Genomic DNA, 22,328 nt, shown 5'->3' on the forward strand with positions numbered 1-22,328 from the left:
GGGCCCTGAAACATTTGCTTTGTGAGCTCTTCTGCACATGGTCTCCCTGCTACACTCTTTCCCCTTCGTGGCTGTGAGCAGTGGAAAGACCCTGGACAAATGCATCTCCTGTCCCCTTGCCCCAAATGCGCATGGCCACTGCACAGGCCCTTCACTGGGGTGCATGGGGCAATGCTAACACACAGCAGAGGTGGAGAAAGGGCTCATACGTTTGGATTTTGAAACCGAACAAAACCCAATAGGCTGACAGGGTTGGATGGAAAATTCGCAACCCCGGACCTGCAGGGGAAATTGCCTTCAGATGACCAGAATCTGCACAACAGGCTCCTAAAGCCACAACCGGGATTCACGCTACAAGCAGGCCTGCCCTGAAATCTTTCCTTTTTTGTCTCCTCAGGGCCTTTCCATCCTGCTCCCACCCCCGCCACAACCAAGTCATAGTCTGGACGCCTTACTGTACTCCGTCTCACTCTTGTTGGTCGTGCTGAGCTTCTTGATGATCTCCTGCTTTTTGGACTTCACCATGGCGGAGTTGCTCTCGGTCAGTTTGCTGAAGAAGGCAGGGGGCTGGGTGTTGTTTCCTGGGGATTTGGAGCCCATTCTGCAAAGCAGGCGGCCATCAGAAACAGGTGCAGGGTGTGGGACTCGCATCTTCCTGTCTACAGAACCCCGGCCTGTCACCGGCACGGCACCCACAACCGCCCCACGCCGCCCCGGGATCCCCGGCTTACACCAGCGAGTCTGGCTGCTCTTACCAGCCCTGCGCTTCAGGTACAATGCGTGAGACCAATGAAGTGCTCCTAAATACTGATTAAGGGCTGATTCCTCCCTCTTAAATCTGACCACAGACTGGCTGGGACACAAAACTCCTGGCTGGAAGAGAAGTTCTTCTGACTTTATTATTTCTACCCTAGAATTAAAGAACCCAACTATCTTCTCTTCTGTCCTGAAATCCTCTAATATGGAAGCCGGTCCTATTTGCTCAGCCCAGTTTTTAAGCAGACAGATGACATGGGAAGGCCTCACAGGAGGGACTCAAGGCAGGTTGGTGTTTGCCAGGGCAGGGGGCATCTGAAGTAACATGAGGGACTGACTAGTGTCTACTGGAACAAAATGGAGAAAGTTGGGACTCCTGGCTTCCACCCCTCAATCATGCCTCCACATAATCTAGCAGGAGGTAACAAACCCTGACAACAGTTTGGTACTGTTGTTATGGTACAACAGGCTCAGGCTCAGGCCCTGGCAGGCTTTCCCAGGGACAGTGCAAAGTTTTGGGAAAGGAAGAAGTCACTGCACTGCTTTTGCAGCTTCAGGGTAGACAGCGAAGTCCCCCACTGCCTTCCCCCGCTGTTGCCAGTTACCTTTGCTCCATTGGCTCTCCTTCCCGGTACAAGAGCGGGTATGCAGCACTCTTCATGTGCTCTGGCTCTCCCATGCCGTCTGGTGGCGACACAGGCTCGATGCCGTTGTCTGGTGCCCCCACTGCAGATGCTTTGCTCTGCTCGGGAGACCTGAGGATGGGGCAAGGAGATGCTGCCAGCCCAAGGCAATGCTCTGAAATCCCCGCTTGGCTGGGCAGGGCGAAGGGGCCACGAGGGACTAAGAGGCTCCGATAACATGGAAAGCTTCCTTGTGAGGCAATGTGAAAGGATGCCATTCCCAAAGGAGTGGGTAGCTTGGCCTGCTTCCGACTGTGTCCCTCGCGTCAGGAGGTTGGAGCCCAGAGGGACCCCCAGGGCTCCTGGTGGCTGTGGTGCCACCCTGCCCCGAGCCCAGAAGTATGTCTCTGGCACAGAAGGAACTAGGTGAGGCCGAGACAGGTCCCATGGGGGAAAGAGCCAAGCTCAGGAAAGCACTGGGGCTGAGCCTTGAGGCCAGCATTTTTCTCAGAGGGCTTTGTCCAGGCTGGGAAATGGTGCTTTTTATGAACTGGCTAAAAATCTTAGCACAGATAGTGCCCAGGTGCAGTTTCCTTGCACATCAGTGAGAAGCCCGGGGGAGCCTACGATTCCCATTGACCTGTGAAGGCAGCTTGCCCAGGCCACACCAGGACTGCTGTCCGTGCTGGCTCCCAGGGTAACACCTGCACCATGTTCCCCTGGGCACAGCCTATGTGAGCAGGCATGAGCCACAACTCACAGCGAGGGCCTGGAAACTGCCCCCCATGCCCTGCAACCTCACCTTTTGCCCCCTTCATTCTGCAGGGCGATTTTGGAGCCTGGCGTGTGCTCTTGGGGCAGTGGGAGATAGGCCTCACTGGGGGTGCGACGCAGGTCCAGCACGGGGCACGTGGCTCCAGGGAAGGAGTAGACAGGGGGCTGGATGTGGGGGCTGATCTGCTGAGGGTGATGGCGCGTGTAGTCTTGGGTGATAACCTCCTAGAGGAAAAAAGCCCTCGAGTCAGCAACTCAGTTTCTGGTCCCTCACAATCGCCTGTCTGTGTGGGAGAAATGGGGTTGGGTGGACGGGGTCCTTCTGGGATTGCCCGAGCCTTGTTTCTCCTCTCTCGGTGCACGAAGTGACAGGGTGGGCAGGGACCTCCATGGACTGCTGCAGAGCAAGGCATGGCACCAGCCCTCCCTACCCTCAGGTCCGAGGCACCAAGACTTCCGACTCTCCCCTCTGGCCCATCCATAGCTGGAACGTCCAAGATGCTTTAGGTCAGCTGTGAGGACAAACCGCCCCCCTCCCATGCTGCCCCAGGAGGGGAGGAGGAGAAAGAGGCTAATTACATTGATGTGCTGAGCCAGGGTGACAACCCGCTGGTGCCCCTTGAGGTTCTGGGTCGAGGGTGGCGGTTGCCCCTGGGATGGCTGGCCTTCAGGCAGCTGGCGCAGGTGCTGCATGTGAGCTCCTTCCGTCATCGAGGGCTTCAGAGCAGCTGGGAAGAGAAGAAGCAGCCGTGACAACATGGGGCCATGCACTCCCACTGCCCCAGCGTGGCTTTCCATTGCCTCCCTGTAATCACTTGACGTGAGACCATCGATTCCTTATGAAAGGGTTAACCCGCAGCAACAGTGCAGCCTGCAGGGACACGACAGAGCCCGGGTGTAGGAGCCGGGAGTCACGAGCCCTGGCACACAGCCCCCAGCTGCGCCTGTGACTTGCTGAGTGACCCTGACCAGGCCACTCATGCTCCCTGATGCCTTGGTTTTCTCTTCTGCACGATGGGCTTTCTGCTTTTCACTCACTGTGCATGGACCACTGAGAAACTGGTAGGCAATGGGTGGGGTTTGGAAAAGACTCTGAAAAGCAAAAGCCACTTGTTGGCACCTAAGTGAGACCTCCCCTTTGCAGAGCTACTGCTCAGAGTTGGAGGCTGCTCAGCATTTCTGGTATGGCTACAGAGAGGACGGTGGGCGAGCTCAGGTCCAGCTGGGGTTATTTTCCAGCCACAGTCCAAGCTCCAGCAAAATATGCACAAGCAGGTGCAAGCAGACTAACAAGACAGAGGAGGCCTGATGCTTCTCCTCCTGCTCATTTCTTCCCACTCCTCCCTCAGCCTGTCTGCACTCCCTGGCCAGGAAGGGAAACAGAGCCCTTTCTGCAGCCCTGGTCAGCGGGCCGTGCTGATACCCCACCCTGCCTGCTACTGGCTTTTTCTTGCATTTCCTCCCCATTAACACACAGCAGCCACCTGGACAGGCACTGGCCTGGCTCCCTTCTCTGTCTGCGAGCATCACCTAGAGGCCTTATGAGGACTTGCTGTGCTGGATGCTGCACAAATCCATGGTGACACCTTCCCTAGGACAGCAGTGAGTCCTTGCAAGGTGTGTGCACTTGGAGGGGCACCTCACAGACCTTATTCACGCAAGCTTCTGCTTGCTGGGACTGTCCGCTGCTGCCAGCTTCCATCAGCCTGCACCGGTGCGGGGAATACAGGTAGCCCGCAGCTTAGGGCTGCACTACACGGGCCCTCCTAATCCAGGAAAAGGACCCACCCTCACTCTTGAGGCTAGCAGCCTTCAACTAGGCTACGGGCTGGGGCACGGCAAGCTCCAGGTCCTATCAGATTCCCCCTGCAGTAACAGCAGCCATGGCCCTCACCTTGCTGCTTCTGCCTCATGTCGTGCTCTCCGTGCCCTTTCTCCACGTCCTGCGGCAGCTTTGCCCCTTTCTCGTGGGAGATGCTGGGCGAGCTCACGGGGCTCACTGCTTCAATGCCATCGGGGCTGTAGCCTCCGTGGAAGCCTGGGGGAAGGGAACAAGGGCCTTTATTCTGCAAGCTGCCTATATTCCAGCTCACACTACCTGCAGTGGCTGCCGCAAAAACAGGATCTTCCTATCCGGCAAAAAGGGGAAGGAAATCATTAAGCAACCTCTCAGGACAAGCACTGGCCCAGCAGTCGCTTCTACAGACCTCCTTGGTATTGGAGGGGACAGAGCATTTTGTGAGCATGCACGAAGGTGCACTGCTTTCTACTTACTAGCATCACTGGGAAACTCGGGGTTCAACCCCTGGGGACAGGAGAGACAGAGGGGAATGTGCACGGAGCCAAATTCGCTGCTCTTCACCAATGTGGGTTTCACAAATACTGAAAGAATAATATAACATTTTCCTGTAGAGCTGGAAACCCACTAAACAGTTCATCACTGCAGCGTGGGAACCAGGAAGCAAAGCTGATCAGCGTGGATTTGTATCTTACCCATGAGTGAGGTTCAATAAAATCAACCAAAGGTGTGCACAGTGTGGGAAATGCGCTGCTTTTCCAGGGAGCCAAAGTGCTGTTTCCACAGGTAGGTCTCCAAAGTGCTTCACAAAGGAAAGCCAGCACTGCCTGCCCTGGCAACAGCGCGTGCTCAAAAAGCGAGAGCCAGGCCCAAAGCCTCCTAAGTCTGGTTTAAAATTCCTAAACTGAAGTATGCGTTTGCTTTCCTCTTGTTTCTGATTCATCAGAAAGGGGTAATTCTGTGCCTCCTACAGCTGGAAAACCTTGAAGACGACGCTTGTATTTATCCTTGCCTGGACGTGGGGAAGAGGGAAACATGGAAGGACCAGGAATGGTTCAAAAGGCTTGGCTGGGAAGGGACTGAGAGAAAAGACTTTACAAGGGAGCACAGAGCCTCCTCCTAATTCTGGCTCTTCAGTTAGAAGAACACAGTCCTTCTGCTTCTTAGCCTAGGTGAGCAAATGTAGACGCAGAATGCAGCCAGTCTAAGGGAACCTGTTTTAAAGCAGCACTGCATGGCAGCGCGCTTAGGTCAGGGTCCCTCCATCCTTCTGGTGGTGGAGCATTCTTGGCCGTGATGTGGGCTGTAAGGGCCCAATGGCAATGACTGGGATCACTGGATCAGGCAAGGATACGGAAGGGGACATTCAGAGATCAGAAAAGGTCTCCCCAACCCATGGCCTGCTCTGCATTTAGGTTACATGCATGGGAGTTTGCCACAGGTGCCCAATGGCAACACATACGAGGTGCACAGAGACAATGCTGACTGGCACACACACAGGGGCGCTGGTTGCGAGCACAACACTGGAGTGGGACACTCTGGGGGCAAAATGACAAGTGTGGGCATGGGAACAGGCACACACCTGGGTACAGCTCCCCCTGGACAAACGCTACTGCACATCACGTCCTATGCTGTTGTGCTGGGCTGCTGCTGCGGTTCACCTCCGCTATGACTGCATCGCATTTGTAAGCTAAGCCACCTCTGCCCCCAACACTGCCCATCTTTTTCTCCTGGAGGGGCCGTCACCATGGTATCTACATGCTGATACATTACATTAGTTTTGCATTGAGAAATTTCTTTGCAAAGCACTTTGGGATTCATTAAATTCAAAGGTACCGTCCAAGTCTAAGACGTCTTTGTGCAGCCGACAACTGGCCTGTAAGGACTGCACTTCCCTGCCCCCACGCTGTTTGACTCACGACTCAATTTTTTAGCACAGACTGGGGGTACAAACATATTTCTTCACTGCTTTAAAGGGGAGAGAGGAGGCTGCCCCTGAGATGCTCTCACCAGCAGTTACAACCCGACATTACCTCTGTGTGATTTTGTAATAATGTAAGTGCAGCTAAAACTGCTGGATCCTGACAAACTGGATTGGCATTGGAGTTGTTTTGCTATATTCATATCACTACAGAATTATGCAGATGTAACAGCTGCTTCACAACAGCTTTGATCAATACAATTATTACATCTGTCTATACCCCATACCAGCAATTCTAAGGTTTGTGAAATCATGGCCACCCTCAACCCCTTTAATAAATGAACTGAAGAGGGTCGGCAAAGAATCGGCAATGGGAAAATTAAAAGAGAGAAGGGGAAGGGGTAAAAAGACCCTTAAAAAAGAATGAGTACAATTAAAAAAAGACTGAAACAACATAAATGATTTTAAAAGGTAAATAAATGCATGAGGAAGTGGAAGAAGCCAATCACCAAAACGTGCAATTAAAAAAAAACCAAAAGCTATATATATATGTATATATATATTGTTTTTAGGCCACGAACTCGGACTCTCACCACCCCCTCCAATTTCTTACCATCACTAGTGGAGTCGTTATTTAGCGAGCCTCTTTCTCGCTTCCCCTTATCGCAAGAAATTTGACGCATGATAATCACATCTATGAAGTTGGCCGCTGTCATGGTGGTCTTACCGAGTGCTCGGAGCTCCTGTTCCTGCATTGAAAAGGGTTTACTTTGACTCTTTTCTCTATTGTGCTGCTCATTGACCGAAGCTGCATGCTGCTGTTCCAGGGGTGGATGGTGCTGCTGGTTTTTCCCCTGTCCTCTGCTATACGGCTGAGAAGAACCTGGCCCCGAGACTGGTAAGGGCCTAGACTCCGCGGCTTTAATAGGTGAAGATGACTGTTCTAGGTGTGTCCCACTGGGCAGCTTTGAGGTGTATAAGTTGTTGTCAGTCTGAGGGCGTTCTACCTTGGCTTCTCGGGCCCTTGACGATTCTTTCTGCAAGGTGGAAGGGTCCATCATGGCTGTGTAGCCGTCCATGGGCGAGCGCAAGGCAGATGCTGGGGGGAAGCCTGCAGAGCGTATTGGTGAGGTGGTAGTGGTGGAGGAGGACCTGGAAGGCAGATTAAGACCATTTAAAAAAGATAATCAATGGATAACCGAACCACGGGGCAAAGAGAAGCAGCAGCCCGCACCCAGTCTAATCCAGCCCTCAACCCCCAGATGGATCCTGCTATCAGAAGCAGATGCAGGCAAGGTTGTGAGTGAGTGGAGCCTAGCTCAGTTCTCTGCTGCAAGTGATTCCTGGTCTGTACTGGCATTGTGAAAGAGGGGCAAATCAGGCCCTCCATCGACCTAACCAGTGCAGCTCATTCCCCACTTGCACTTGCGACCTGAGGCTGTGCTGCCCATAAGGAAAGCACAGGCACAATGGGGCATAATACCAGAGTGCATCAGGAGTCAGAGGGTTGCCTTTGGCTTCCCGCTAAGGACCAACTTGGAGTAGAAATCCATCGATGGCATCAACTACACATCAGATGAAGTGAGCTCATGCTCACAAGAGCATATACTCCTCTGATTCAGCTAGTCCATAAGGTACATCTCTCCCTTGCTAAATGCACATTTCTGCCATGATTGCCTCCAGGATAATCACTGCGCAAGACTATCAGCTGGAAAGAAGAAACAAAAACCCTTACATAGCAAACTGCTCGTTCAGCCGCTGGCTGAAGAAGAACAGAGCTGGGCTCTGGTTATACCCATTTGTTTAATTCTTGGCAGCATCTTCTGGCAAAAGACATTTGGAGAGGAAAAGAACCTGGTTTCAGAGTTGGACCCAACATACTGCTAGGGCCTACTCCTGTCCTCACTGAAATCAAGGGAAAAAAAACCCTCCCTCTGACTCTAGCACAGCAGGATTAAGAGGTTTAATAGCCCCGAACCCGGAAGAGAGGAGCAAGCAGTCAACTACGTACCGCAGGACCGAGGGGGTGGGGTTGTCCGAGGACAGGATCTTCATGCCTGTGTTGTGGAGCACGCTGGGGCGCTGCTGGACAGTGTCGTGGGTGCGGGGTGAGACGGGCGAGTGCTGGTGGCTGTGAGAGTGTGCGGACGAACGGCTGCTGCTCTGCTCAGTACCTGTGGGAACGCAGCGGAGAATCTGATCAGGAAGCAGATGGGGAAAGCCCAGGGGCCGGGGGAAGACAGGGCAGAGCAGAGACCTGAGCCAGGTGCGCTCGGAGAAATCTTCCGCTCAGGTCCTAGTGGGTGAGGTCTGTGCCGGGGGCTCTTCCATGCCTACCTGGCCTCCAGATGGGGGCGTGCTCCACGGTGGTGGCCGTGAGCATGGATTTCTCCCGCTCCCTTTCGCGTTCCCGCTCCCGCTCTCGATCCCGCTCCCGCTCCGAAGCCGACGCTCCCGTCTGCTTGCTCAGGTGGGTGGGGCCTCCTGAAAGTCAAAGAAACCCAAGTCGTGTCCTCGGCACAGCCCTCTTCCAGTGCCCCGGAACGGGAAAATCCAAGAACCAATAAAAACCAACAAACGATTTGGTTTGGAAAATGTTGGGCTCAATAAAGTAAACTGTTCATTTCTGTGTTCTAGCATGTTTCACTGAAAATAGTTTCATAGTTTCTAGGGTTGGAAGGGACCTGAGTAGATCATCGAGTCCGACCCCCTGCCATGGCAGAAAGGAGTACTGGGGTCAAACGACCCCAGCAAGGTGTTCATCTAACCTCCTCTTAAAAACCCCCAGGGTAGGAGCCTGCACCACTTCTCTTGGAAGCTGGTTCCAGATCCTAGCCGCCCTGACCATGAAGTGGCGCCTCCTGATGTCTAGTCTGAATCTCCCCTCTGCCAGCTTGTGACCGTTATTCCTGGTCACTCCTGGCGGTGCTCGGGGGAACAGGGACTCCCCCAGTGCCTGCTGGTCCCCCCTGACTAGTCTGTAACAGGCCACTAGATCCCCCCTCAGCCCTCATTCAAATAATGAACAACAATGCAAACTGACAAGACCTGTCAGTACAAGCTGCTATTAATAACACTTCTTAGTTGTTTAACTAGTCCTAGGGTTGAAAGGGACTTCAAGGGTCATTAAGACCAGTCACGATAGACTATTATAACACAAAAGGAGTCAAAGATGCTAGTATTTTTAGTTCATTCTACAGCTGAAATAATTAAGGACAGCTGCTACTTAGGCCCTACTGATACACCTTTTCTTCTTTTCTAGAGCTAAGTGTGCAGAGACAGACCAGTTGGATACATTGCATTACAACACAGGAACAGGTGATACCTATCCAAAGCCTCTCTCACTGCTGGCAACGGGAAATAAAAGAAAAATCCAAGTAGGAGTAACTTAAACAGCAGCTTTCAGCCATTAATGCCAACAGATCGTTTGAGGGGCAGCACCCCTTACCACCACGTGAGAGGCTGCAGAATCACTGCTGCAGGTTCACAACCAGAAGCCCAGAGGCTTCAGGTGGGTTTTCAGTCTGCTGATATGGACCCTGGGCAAACAACCGAGGGCATTTCTAGTTGGCAATGCCTACATTGCGGCCTTTACCTGGGGAGAGTGGGGAGCTGCTGTGTCGGCTGCTGAAAGCTTGGGGGGTGCTGTGCATGTAGGTGATTCGGTCCATGGGGGGGGCAGAGGTGCCAGGTGTGGGTGGTACGAGGACAGGCAGGTGTGGCACTTGAGACAGGTCGATTATTCCTGCAGAGAGAACAGAAAGGAACATCAGGATGGTGACAGGGTCACAGGGTTCAGCCATGGCAGCAAGGTCTGAGGGGAGAGACCTGCAGCACATGCCTCCCTATGGTGGCTGCTCAGGGGACAGGACTGAGACAGCAGGCAGTCTGAAAAGCTATTTTCTGAGCTGTGTTGATAACCGTGGAACCAGAAGACAGCCAAGGTGAAAGCCCCATACAGGGTCCCAGCATGTCACCTGGCCACCACAGAAATCCTGTGTCTCAGGTGTAAATGCCACCCATGCTTCCCTCAATGCCCTTCACCCAGCTTGGACAGTGGCACCAGGCGCGATGCCCCTGGTTGACGGAACAGCCTCTCTTGGGTCTGAACACTGAAAAGCTCAACCCTTCAGCCCCCACTCCCACCAAACGGCAGGCCTGGCTACCTGACGCAGAGACGCATTGACACCGAGTGGGACCATGGCTGCTACTAATTTAGGCTCTAGTCACTAACAGTGCAACAAAATACGTGCGCACAGGGATGCACGGACAGCACACGCTTCTCTTATCAACCCCCACGCAGCACTCAGAGAACATTTTTTTTTTCCTTTTACTCTTGAAAGAGCTCTCCAGGCACGTAAGGGCCAGATTGTGGGATCCTTTCCCGTGCCAGCAGCATCACCAAAGTCAACAGGGCTGCTTTTGAAAGTGCTTCCCACAGGGAGCAGCAGCTCCACAATCTGGCCCTGCACTAATTAATCCTTCTGCCTTCCCTGAAAGCTTTTCTCGCTTCGTTTCTAGGGAGCAGATTCAGATCTGGTCCTATATTCTACCACCGCCCCGGCTTGCAACAGCACCTATCTGGTTCAAGTTCACGCTCTGTTGCTCCCTTCTTCAGCCCTAAATGGCATGGTCCTATTAGCTTCCAAGACACCCACCACTCATCCTGTGCCTGCCTAGCTATGGGTGACGGGAGAAGAAAAGCAGGGCAGAGCAGAAATGATGATCTCATGAGGTCCCTTCTAGCCCTAGACTTCTGTGAATCTGCGAGGGTACACCCATGTGTGACCATCAGAAAGAAAAGCCTTGCCAGCAGTTAGTGGCAAAAAGGTCTAAGAGTTCAGCCCAAGGAATCCCAAAGCGACCTACTCTGTGGATACAGGAATCATTTCACCTGCTACTCATAATCAGCCCCTTTTTGGCGGTGGGAGGTGGGACAGAGTGTGGCAGCTGATTCACAGCCAGCAACGATTAAATAGTTTAGGACAGGAAGTGAGAATCAGGAATGCACCCAAGTCTGCAGGGCATTGTAGTGAGACAGACTCTAGCCAGAAGGAGACCAGGCCTGCAAAACAATGCTGCAGGATCCTGGATGACCCCCAGAGGCTGGGAGTTCGGGCAGCTCGGGAAGACGGCTTCAGCAGCAGTCACCGGCTGCCCTCTAGAGCTGGACCGCAGCATTGCCATCAGGATCAGATCGGAGCAGAAAGCACCATCACCTCTCCCTAAAAAGGGGGTGGATGGAGGGGGCAGCCTCTCCTCCAAGTTCTGACCAACCCCAGCCTTCTTCAGCAGGCAGAGGCTCATCAGATCACAACCCAAGGTCAAACAGCTACATCTAAAGCAGCCTCAAGAAACCTAACCAGCAAGAAAATAACTTGTCTCCGTGCGGAGCATTCAAGGACTGCTGAACCAGCTGAAACCGAAGTATTTCTGCACTTCAGGGCTATGCCACCAGCTTGATTTCTACCACAGAACCAGCAATGGCTCCTCCACGAGGGACCTTCAGTGTTGCCCTCAGCACCTTCAGACCCGACTGAGCATCCTTTGAGAAGGAAAAACAGCCACCCAGGAACCCCAGACAGCTTCATACTTCGAGGACCTGCTGCATAGTTGAGAGCCAGAGAAGGCTCGCGAGGGGAGAGTCCGCGCAGCATGTCTGCCCGCTGCACCATGGCTGAGGCGGCGGCAGCGTTGTGGTGCATCTGCTGGGAGGTAATGTAGTCGTTGATGATGGTCTGCCTGTTCTCCATGGCGGCTGTGTCTGGGTACCCTCGGATGAGGTATGGAGGGTAGAGGTGGGAGTATGTTGGGCTCGGAGCAAGATGCCTGGGCAAGTAGTAAGCAGCAGCTGAAAGGGAAGATTTAAACAGGTCAGTCTCCCCTGAAACGGGCTGAGAAGCAGCAAGCAGGTTCAAAAACACACAAAAAACATGGAAACACTGGCTTTACATGGTGGGCTAATTCAGGGACTGGTAGAAACCTGATTCAGCAAGCATGTGGGCTCTATCCATCTGCCCTTCAGGCTGGGGGGGTTGTGTGTACAACACCAGTGAGCCAGTACCCTGCTCTCCCTGCCCTAGTTCGGCTACTGGACCTCAGGCACCAGCTACTGAGGGCCCAAGGGTGGAGGAAGCCAGGAGGGCTTTTTAGCTGCCTCAGGGACTTAAAATAGCAAGGTCTGCACTGGCGCCGTGCATGCTGAAAAGATGGGGAGGTACTCAGCCAAGACGAGGAGGGAGCTGTGTTGGATGAGAGCTCACATGAGAGATGGCTGTAGGCAGCAGAGGCTAATCACGGACCAAGGCAGGAGAGTTTCAAAAGTTGTGAAATGGGACTGCTGAAGGCCAGATGATGGGAGGTTTTGCTTCATCTCACTGTGTAGCTCATAAGAAACTGGGCCAGGCTTCAAGTCTCTTACCCTGCTGTAAAGTGAGAGCAGCCCCCGCCCCTGTCTTCGGGGTGGGCATAGGCTGGATTTACAGAGGAGAGAAGACAGCACAGTGACTGCGTGCTTCCACAGCCAGCCGGGGGCTGCTCGAGGCAGCTTGCATCCCCAGAAGGGAGTACCTGCTTCCAGTTGAATTCCCCTGGGAATCGCGGCAGGGTCGAAGGCCAGTGGGATGTGTCCCCGGTACAGGTCGACGCCGCTCACTCCTCGCAGCAAGTGCTCGTACGGCGACATGGGGTGGTGGTGGTCCGAGACGGTGGCATGAGGGGACTTGGAGCTGGACATTTCTCTCGGCGTGGGGGTGATCTTTCTGTCCTGGGACACTGGCTTCCCAGAAGTGATACTCCCTGCAGGAGCAAAGGAAATGAGTCAGAGGAGCCAACGCTCGCAGCCAAACTCTCTGCTCAGATGGGCATGCCTGGCTCCCGCTGAGCTCAGGGGAGCCTTCCTTCCTTGCACCATTGTTTTGATTTCACAGCACATTGTGCGAGCGCCTCGGGGCCTCGGCGAGGTGGAAGCCTCATTGTGCTGTGCCTCCGAGGGGAGAGTTTGGTGCATGGTTTGAACAATTGTCTCTTGGGCTAGAAACCAAGGCCCCCGCCCTGGCGCATGCATTGAGCCCGATGTAAGAGGGAGGCAGGCTGAGGGGGATCTGTTCACATCTACCCTCAGCGCACCCACTTTTGTGGGCTCCAATGGGAACGGCCTATGCTTTCCTGCAGCTGGTGCCTGCCCCATGGTACAGCACAGCATGTGCAGTAGAGGGTAGGATTTCCAAAAGCACAGAGTACCTTAGGGGGCCATGCCCCATGGAAGGGCATTTGCACCGACTCCCAGAAGAGTGCTCCTCCTCCACTCTGCCCAGCAGCTTGTGCTGAATCTCCCGTGCTCTGCAAGATCCCCCCCTTCAATTCTACCCTACTAACTGCACGGAGCTGGATGCAGTACAGATGCAAGAAGCAACCTGCCAGCTCACGCATCCCTTGGTAACAGCAGTCCTGACAGCCAGGCCTCCACAGAGGCAACGAGAAACATGTCTGGAGGGGGGTCTGCAAATATATGGACCTGACCTATCATTTGCAGTGGGGTTGGGCTTACTTTTGTCAGATGAAGGGACAAAGTTGGCTAAACTACAACATCCATAAAAGGGAAGGGACTGAGCAGTCCTGTCAGGCAGCTGGGTCAGAGGGGCTGCAACCTGACCCAGTGCCTCAGCATCAGAGTCAGGGTAAAGCCTCTGGAGGTCCTGAGGTCTGTGCTCAGACTACACCTCTCCAGTGATATATCCCCAGCAAATGCATAGCACAAAACTGCCAGTGCAAACCCTCACAATCCTGTTGACCCCCGAGAAGAGTATGCCGGACAAACGTGCCCTTCTGATGGTGCTGGAGAAACTTGGATGACCACAGAGCCCTGCTGCCAGCGATGGCCCCGTTGCTTTGCTCTGCCAGTCACCGAGTGGTTAATGTTATGAGACAGAAAACCTGACCCTGACATCAAAACAAAAGTGATGAAATGGGGCCCAGATGGCTCTGACACTGGCTGTCCTCCTGAGCTCCCCAGGAGCTGTAAACACTTTCGTAATACATGGAGAAGTGCCTGGAAGCACGTCAACTTGTTCTCACTTCCCTAACTCAGCGCTTCGGTGGTGCAGGGGTCTATTTCTGGACTGGAGAACGGGTGGGAAGGGCGGCGGGCCCCAGGCTGGCTCATCGTAAGAAGGCCACTGGTCCTGAGAGCCACTCTCTTCCACTGTGGGCACAGAACCGGACCGTTTGAGCCAGGTGGCCAATCAAAACAGCTCGGAGTCCAAATCCCTGCAACACGCCACATGGAAACAGGCTGTGCCCCCAGCATCATTCAGACGAATGAGACAGCGAGTCATTTCCCAGCAACAAATACATGCAAGGAAGACCGATCTGCTCGCAGACGGGCAGCGAACCAGAATGCAGACGATTCCTTGGGAGTTACTCGGCTAGCTCTCATTCAGACAATGAAGCTAAGGATGCTCTGTTTCACTGCCTGCTTCTTACATGCTAGCCCCAGTCAATTCTGTTTGGGTTTCCAGCACTGCAGGGGATGCTTAAGTCTCCTTGTGAAACCACTGTTGTTGACAAAAAGAACCATGGAAACACTTCAGGTTGTATTAACCTCCAACTCCCTCCATTTGAACAAAACCTCAAGTTGGCATTGCTGCTATAAATCAAGTTTGCCATGGATGCAGAGGGATGATCTAATTGACTCGGAAGAGCTGCCTTCCAACTCACATAACTGATAATAGGCTTCATTTTTTCAGACTAGGCTGCACAGTGTTTGCTGACCACTGGCCTGTCCTTTTCGCCATGCACCCTGTAATCTAGTGTGACACAAAATTACACCTCTCTGCTGGAATTTAAAAGAGCGATTCCACTTTTTAACTGGGAAACCACCAGCCCTTCTGGGCATAACTCCTCCTCCAGCCAATGTGGCGCATTCGCCGCATGTGGAAATCAAAGGGAGAACAGCTGGTCAACAGGATTTTTCTCTTCCTCCTGAAATAAAGCACCTTCTTCGACTGTTTCAACTGATCTCTCCAGAGAGGGTCCTCCGAGGCCAGTTGTGCGGAGATGGAGGGAGCTGCACCTCACCTGACTCAGGCATCAGGTGAGGCTTGTGGGGTTTGGTGCCAGGCAGAGCGAAAGAGAAATCTGCCCTAAAACAAAAGCCCCAGGGGTTCCCAAGAACAGGAGTTACCTTCGTGCTGCCTTGGGGTGGACTCCCTTGTGGATACTGGAGACCCCCTGTGCAGGTGACTACTGAACGCTGCCCCGTGGGCTGACTGGTGGTCCTCGTAGGCGAGAGGGCTATGGCGAGGCTTTCCAGGCTCAGGCACAATCACCGGGGCTCCCCTGGTAATTGAACCTCCAGAGTTTGTCACCGAACTGGGCCGGCTTTTCACGCTGTCCTCGTAACAAGCCCTCTCCAGGTTCCGCGGGTCCTGCATGACGTCCAGCGAGTGCACAGAATGAAAAGTCCTCCCTGGGCTTCCGATAATGGAGCGGACGTCATGCTTTTTGGCACTTACTGATGAAGGATTGTTGTCGTACTTCAGTGGGGTACCCTGGAGAGAGACAAGGCAGCGCACAGGTCACAAAAGGAAGCAGGAGGGGAAGGAAGCAGAATGGGAGAAGGTCAGTGGAGATCACCACGAGCTTTCTTGGGCCATGCTCAGCTTGGGGCACTAGGGACAGGACATTTAAAAATGCCTACCTACTCAAAGACAAACCTCAATGATCTTCAATAGGACCTGCTGCTTTTAGGGCATGTCTGGGCCACTCAGTACTGGTGTTAGGAAGCTCCAGGCTAAGATAACGTCACGTCTGCTCCAAACACGCTGTCTCCCAAACTGGAAGTAGTATAGTTGCCTTGTCCTAGAGCTCAGTGCACCATAACTTCTTCTGCCTGGTAACATAACTGGGAGGTCCAGAGCTACCCTTAAGTGCTTTGGAAAATCCCACTCTATGTAAATAATAATGACTATGTTGTCTAGAAGCCCCAGGGTGACATACAGGAGGGGCACGGTGCAATTATGCAGCGGGTCAACCGTGGCCGAGTTTCCTGTTCCCTGGGGGAACGGTGGAAAGTCACCATGAGAAGTAACCATCGACGATGTCTGCACCCAGCATGCTCCTTCTACCACACACCATAGAAATAAGCCAGAATCAACTGTCACAAACACGAATAGCTGCCGTGGAAACATCCCAAATATTTTGAGTCTGCAACAGGAAATGTGCACCCAGCGCTTGCTCACCAACTCCTAGAGCTGGCCCTGTTGGTTATCACTGACCCAGGTAGGAGGAAAACAATCCTGTTCTCAGTACTCTCTATATAAAAGCCGGAGCCATTCCCAGTCAGCAAATTTACACTGGGTTTAGCGCGACGGCTGTGTTACCAACAGCAGAATGTGACCCAACTAGTTTACACAGGCCGTTTCCCACAGAGAGTTTAGAAAGAGGCACTGTTGCTTAGAGAAGCCAGTACTGGGATCATTCATTCGATCCAGTTAAGAGGCGGCAGGTGAGGCTGGTGGAGAAGAAGAAGAGGGGGCCCGACATAGAGAACCTGGATCCGACCACCCTCTGCTTTAGCACACAGAAGCTTAGCTGATGACACCTCTGTAAAACGACAGTTTCTACCCTTCTCCACCCTGAGTTTAACTCTGGAAAGTCCTCCAGGAGTCTATGCAAATAAGCTCAGTAACTCAGAGCTTATGGTCGTAGTCACGTCCGAAACTCCCCGACAGGGGAATGGCAAAAAAGAATCGCCAAAAATTACTGCTGCTGTTTGCACCGACTTTAATCCCAAGAGGGAAACCTGACTGAAGCTGGTCTTGGGCCCAGCCCTAGCAGAGGAGAAGGGTACATGGTCACCCTTCCCCGTCTTGACAACCCACCCACCATGCATACCTGTGTAATGGAGCCTTCCTTCAGAGGCCTCGTGGCTAAGGGGATATCAGGCGTGCGCCTTAATTCCTCCCTGGGGATCTCGTGGATTGACCTTCCTGCTTCTTTCACCGTGGCCACCAGCCCCTCGTGGGCTGATTTCATTTTCAAGGGCGTGAGCCCCTCGTGAGGCCGCCCCTTGTAGGGGTCTGATAAGTCCCTTGGCGGAGTGTTTTCTCTCTTGAGCTGCTTGGCTTCTCTTCTGAGGTAGTCCTCATGGGCCTCCACATAGGATCGAGGTATTCCTGCACCCCACCCAGGAAAGACAAGGCTTTGTCATGGGTTTCCAAAAGAAAAAGACCCCAGCAGGCTGACTGCTGTGCTGACAGACCCCATAGCAGCAGTCCCTCACAGGGGTTTACAGGGTTACTGTGCCAAGAGCCCAGGTAGCATCACCCAGCTGACACTGCCTTGCTGGTGCCACGTGAGGTCTGACGCCTGGCACAGAGGATTTTGCAGAAGCGTTTTCTGCTGGTCTGGCTCTGCTCTCCCTGAAGCCATGGGAGAAGAGGGGGGGTCTCACCACTGCCTACTACTCTTGCAGCTTCAGAACGATCGTTACCTTCCTGGCAGCATCTCCTAAGATCCCCATGTGCTAGCAGTGTCCCTAAAGTATATGGGGAGAATGACACCACCACCAGTAATACGATGAGCAGTGCCAGGCCCATGAGAATGCCTGGTGAGAGCAGGGCCAGGTCCTTGCTGAATGCCTCCTGAATATCTCACCCCCCTAGGCAGGTCTGGTTGGGGCCTGTGGACCAATGTGGATGGCAGGATCATGGGCAAGGCCATGCTGCACATCAGAAAAATAAATCTCCAGTCGTGCCCTGCTCGTTTCCACCCCAACCACTTCCCTAGGTGAGCTGCACGGCACTTGCCAGACTTACCTTGTGTGATTGAACCCCGGATATGATGCTGTTCCTTTAAGTTGTGGGGCCCGTCGGGGGGGATGGCTCTGCCCATAAGACCTAGAACAAGCCAAAGAGGTAAGTCAAGTCAGAGAGCAGCCAACAGAGACTTGATCTTTGAGAGCAGGCTAGACAGACACTTGGGCGAGCTGTTTTAGACAAAAATGTTCCTCCTGCCTTGTGCAGGGAGTGGGACCAGACAGCAGCCTGAGGTTTTTCCAGCCCTGGTTTTCAGTGACTCGCATTTTCACTGTATTTCCAAGAGGCTCTGTACAGAGGCGAGTCATGTGAGCTGTTTCTAGCACCTGGGATGGGATCAGTTCTCAAGGGCTAGTCTGATCCTCCCCTTTTCTCCAGTTTGCTTTGTTTTTCTGGAACCAGAACACCTGGGTTGTCAGCTTCCTCTGCTTCCTGGTCACTGTCTCTGCCTTGCAGCCCTGCACTGGCTCAGTGTGGGCCTGCTTGGGAGCACTGCAGTGGAGCACTTAAAGAAGAGCTTGCAGATTCAAAACCATCATTACTTCTTGGCAGTGTCTCCCCAGAGCCCCATGTGCTAGCACCATCCCAAAAGCATACGGGAAGAATCTGACACCACCAACAAAAACATAATCCAAACTAGCCATTTGAGAGAGATTAGCCAAAGTAATTAGAGGCCTGCAATTACCACTCCTTTTTTTTTTTTTAAATAAACAATTAGCCTGACTTTGCCCTCTTGTAATTTTCCCTTGCTCTTAAGCGAGTGAAGAAGCCACTGTAAGAATGCAAAAGCCACGCAGATAAATGAGACACTTGGATCCCAATCCTACAAGTAGCCCCACAGCATTTCACATGCAGACAAGTCACCTACATGCATGCTGTGAGAAGACTCTGACCTTGGCTTTACCTTAAATGGGTTCTTCAGCTTGGTATCGGATCAATTATTCCTCATCTTTTGCAGATAAATCTCACAAGGACACTACAAATCCCAATCATTTGTAAAAAAAAGTCTTCTGGGGAGGCGGGTTTACAGCTAGACGATGCCCCTTTAATGCCAGTCTTTCGCTGGACTCCCTGAAAATCCCAGCCTGGAGCTGTAGTTTAGCGCAATCCAGACCAGTGATCTCCAAACCACAGCTCACAGGTAACATGGTGCCCACCAACTCTGATACGGCTTGTGGCCAAAGGAAATGAAGAAGTTAAAACTGAGTTGATGAGGAGAGCCATGTGATGCTAGCCACTGGCTCTTACTTGCCTAGGGGCCAGCAAAAGGTAGAAACTGGTGGTCTAGACATGTTTGTAGGGGCATATGGCCACTGTTATTAGGAAGAATGAATGAAGACCTCTTTTGCTTTATGATCCTAGTCATACAAACCTACAATTACGGAGCATGCATGTGCATGCACACATGCATGTATTTGCAAGTCTGCCTGTGTGCCCCTCCCACATAGGGCATTTCGGTCGAGCTTATTTTAGGTGAAGGGAATTAGGAGCAAGAAACAATACATCGCTTCTCCATGAGAGAGCAAGCATCACGTGCAGCAACAGGCTGCAGAAAGTCCCCGGAGTTGCCAGACTGCTGATCCGGCACTGCCAAGAGACTCCCCTCCCAGACTTACCTTCGATGCTTGCAGAGGACATGTCGCGGGCTGATAAGCCCCGGCTGATCCTCCCCTCCATCATATCGTAGGTCCGTTTGGTACCCGTGGTCTCGTGGGAGCCACCAGAACTCCGGCTGTCCTCCTTGGGGCACTGGGAAGCAGCGACGCCACCTAGGAAACAAAACAGACACGAAGGAGCGAAGCAGCCTCGAAAGGGAGGAATGAATGAGCAAGGCTGTTTACTGTAACTCAGGCCAGAGGGTCAAGGCCCTTCTGAGCTACAGCCCAGAGCTCTCACAGCCCAAAGCTTGTGAGCTGTGAGAGCATTACAGCATGGGACGGGGTTCCAGGAAAATCAGCCGTTGCCTCCTCCCCGCCTGCCCGATTCCAAACACTGTGGCCTCATGCTTGGACAAGGGTGTCTGTTTTCCCCACTGTCCAGACATAGTCAGCGAGACATTTGGGAGCAAATCCAGCCCTGGTGCAAGCAGCTGCAACTCTCCCGGCTATTGGTCCCCGGACTCTTGTTTCTTGAGCGTACCTACTGTGTGGGATCCTGTCCAGCCTCCTCAGCAGACACTGGGATATGCTCCCGGAGATAAAAGTAGGCAAAAGGGAAGAAGCAAAGCAGAAAAACACCCAAAGCAACCCAGCACATTTCCACGTTCAAGAATCTCATATTATTCCCGTCTGAACCTGCAGCTGAACACGGTGCTCGCAGACAACGGAGAGTGTGAAGCATTTCACGCAAAGACAGAGGGCGGCAGAAGTGTGACATGAAGCCCATCCCACGTGTGAGCTTCTCTGTGCTTCCAACCAGACACATTCTCATGCACAAACCTAAGGTCTGCAAATGGCCTAAGCCAACTGGGTTACCAAGGCCACCTCCTTGCCAGCGCAGGTCTTCTTGCTACAGCCCATGCTGCAAACGATGGGCCTCCTACTCTTACCCCCTTGAGACCGTTCCACTGCTTCAAAAATTCGTGATCTCCCCCCCACTGGATTTGCCTCAGCAAACCCACTGCACCAGTACAATCTTATTTTCTCCATAACGTGCTGCAAGCTGTGAAATTTATACGGCAGTTTATGATGCAGCTGAATGCGCGGTGTTTATATAACTAGCTCCAAGCTACAGAGTTGGCTCGCAGAGATATATGCTTTGCCCATTATCTCTGGCCCCGTCTATGCAACTGAGGAATGCCAGTGCCCTGATCCTCTTCTTTCATGTACACAGAAACTTGGAATTATACAATTAGAGAAAACACTGGAGAAGACAAGAAACATTTGTTCGGTCACGGAGAGTTTGGGAACAAAAGTTCTTTTCTGTGGAGCCTGTCATTAATAAAATGGGATTATTACAATGCAACACCCACAATCACTTCCTGCAGTCAGCAGGCAGAGGGTATAGGGGCAGATTTGGGGGAAAAGAGGAATCTCTCTCTCTCTGCTCAGATTGATTTGGTAGGAGAAAAAAAAAATTGGCGGCTGATGTTCAGAAAGCAGCCTAGCATCTTGAGACACACGAAGGGGGTAATGTTCCTGTATCCTGTCATCAAGGAACATCTGCTCCAAATTGGTTCTTCTGCAAATAAAAAAACCCAACCCTGTCCCTGGATCTCTTTGTTTCATGGAGAAAAGGGGGAGGGGAAGGGAGAGGAGGGTGCACGGGAAGAGAGAGAGTAAAAAGAAAGAAAATCGCTCCGAAAACACGTCCCTTTCCCCACAGAAGCCATTAGCAATCACATGCAGAATGAGAATAACCAATCTAGCACAATTCAGCTCGCACATGCTACAGGATTTCGTCTCATTAGAGCCCTTTTATTTTTAAGCACCCTCATGACACTGAAGAACTTGCAATTTTTTTCCTCCTTGCCAGAATTCATAATCACTAACCATTTAATTTAATTTTTTTTTTTAACTCCTTTGCTTCTGGATCTGAAACCTTCCCAGGATCGAGAACAGGGGACAGCAGACGGTCAAGACTTTTGAGATCCAAGCACCTTGGCCCTGTGTGTCCGGCAAAGAGTGAAAAAGTCACCACATGCATGAATCGTTTGTCCTTCCCAGGTGGCCTCCTCCTCAATATCATAACGCTTTGCTAGTACTATTTGTGGGGAGGGAGAAGGGAAGGCTAAACACCTGCGAGACGGTGACACACATGCTGAGCAGCGCTGGTGGAGGAGGTGTACTACTGGAGCCCACGAGAAGCCATAAACGTTAGTTCCCTCGACAAACGTGAACTAACGCCATGGAGGATCACCAGCGTCAGAGGTGAGCACGGCCTGGGGCACGCAGAGCCCATCTCTCTCCCCGTGCCAGCCACAGCACCCCTGACCTTAGGCCTGGAGACGGCCAGAGACTGAACTCTGGTCTCGCTCCCTCTGGTCTTGGACAGAGCAATCACCGTTCATTGCTGAGCCCTCTCCCCCATGCCATCACCATCATTAGTGTCTGTGTTATAAGCTCCAGGTAAAACGGAGGTTTCCCGGTGTACCACAGGGGATGGACACAGCCCTGGAGAGCTAAGACGGCGAGATACGCCAAGAACAGGGTGGGAAATGAAGGCATGGACCAGCAATGCAATGGGCAACCAGTCTGGGAATACAACCCCCGTCTCCGTCTCCTGCATTCCCATGTGGATCGCCAACTGCTGCCCATGCAGGTTGATTAGTGATTGCAGACCTGCCCTGAAGGGTAACACCTACTGCGACTCCCCTCTGGATGTATTCAGGACCAACTGGCCCTGTGCCTGAGCGAGTCTGCAGCCGCAGCCCGGGCCGACTGTGCCGAAGCTCAGAGGCGAGCAGAGCAGCCCAGCTCCCCCGCTGCTGCACTGCTTATTAGACCAGCCTGCTTGATCCCAAGCACCGGCTGCGGGCAGCTCGGTAGGAAGACGGCCCTGAAACGCTTCCTGCATTGCTTTCTGGCCTCGGCTGTGCCAAGTATCCCAGAGGCCAGGCTGCCCCAAGCCTCCCTGGCTGACACTTTCTCTCTGGGACAAAGGGAAGGACTGAACGCGAGAGGAATGGCGACGGGGTG

At 52.8% G+C, this 22,328-nt stretch overlaps 1 protein-coding gene across 28 annotated transcripts in view; it reads right to left on the reverse strand.

Annotated features, from left to right (window-relative positions):
• The window catches only part of NCOR2 (nuclear receptor corepressor 2), a 331,634-nt gene that overhangs the window by 11,276 nt on the left and 298,030 nt on the right, over positions 1-22,328 (reverse strand). For 14 of the 28 annotated variants that reach the window (XM_019538936.1, XM_019538915.1, XM_019538913.1 and 11 more), the window contains 15 exons: positions 19,308-19,460; positions 17,692-17,772; positions 16,769-17,049; positions 15,057-15,423; positions 12,443-12,670; positions 11,466-11,723; positions 9,468-9,617; positions 8,210-8,356; positions 7,884-8,046; positions 6,486-7,024; positions 4,048-4,191; positions 2,733-2,881; positions 2,182-2,378; positions 1,362-1,511; positions 456-601 (listed from right to left, as the gene is read on the reverse strand). In XM_019538936.1, the coding sequence (XP_019394481.1) occupies positions 456-601; positions 1,362-1,511; positions 2,182-2,378; positions 2,733-2,881; positions 4,048-4,191; positions 6,486-7,024; positions 7,884-8,046; positions 8,210-8,356; positions 9,468-9,617; positions 11,466-11,723; positions 12,443-12,670; positions 15,057-15,423; positions 16,769-17,049; positions 17,692-17,772; positions 19,308-19,460 (3,153 nt within the window). The remainder of the gene's footprint in view (positions 1-455; positions 602-1,361; positions 1,512-2,181; positions 2,379-2,732; positions 2,882-4,047; positions 4,192-6,485; positions 7,025-7,883; positions 8,047-8,209; positions 8,357-9,467; positions 9,618-11,465; positions 11,724-12,442; positions 12,671-15,056; positions 15,424-16,768; positions 17,050-17,691; positions 17,773-19,307; positions 19,461-22,328) is intronic. The other 14 variants (XM_019538935.1, XM_019538934.1, XM_019538933.1 and 11 more) reach the window with 5 other exon arrangements.

This window comes from Crocodylus porosus, unplaced genomic scaffold, assembly GCF_001723895.1.
Source record: "Crocodylus porosus isolate Cpor-Errol unplaced genomic scaffold, CroPor_comp1, whole genome shotgun sequence".
In the NCBI taxonomy this organism is placed as follows: domain Eukaryota; kingdom Metazoa; phylum Chordata; order Crocodylia; family Crocodylidae; genus Crocodylus; species Crocodylus porosus.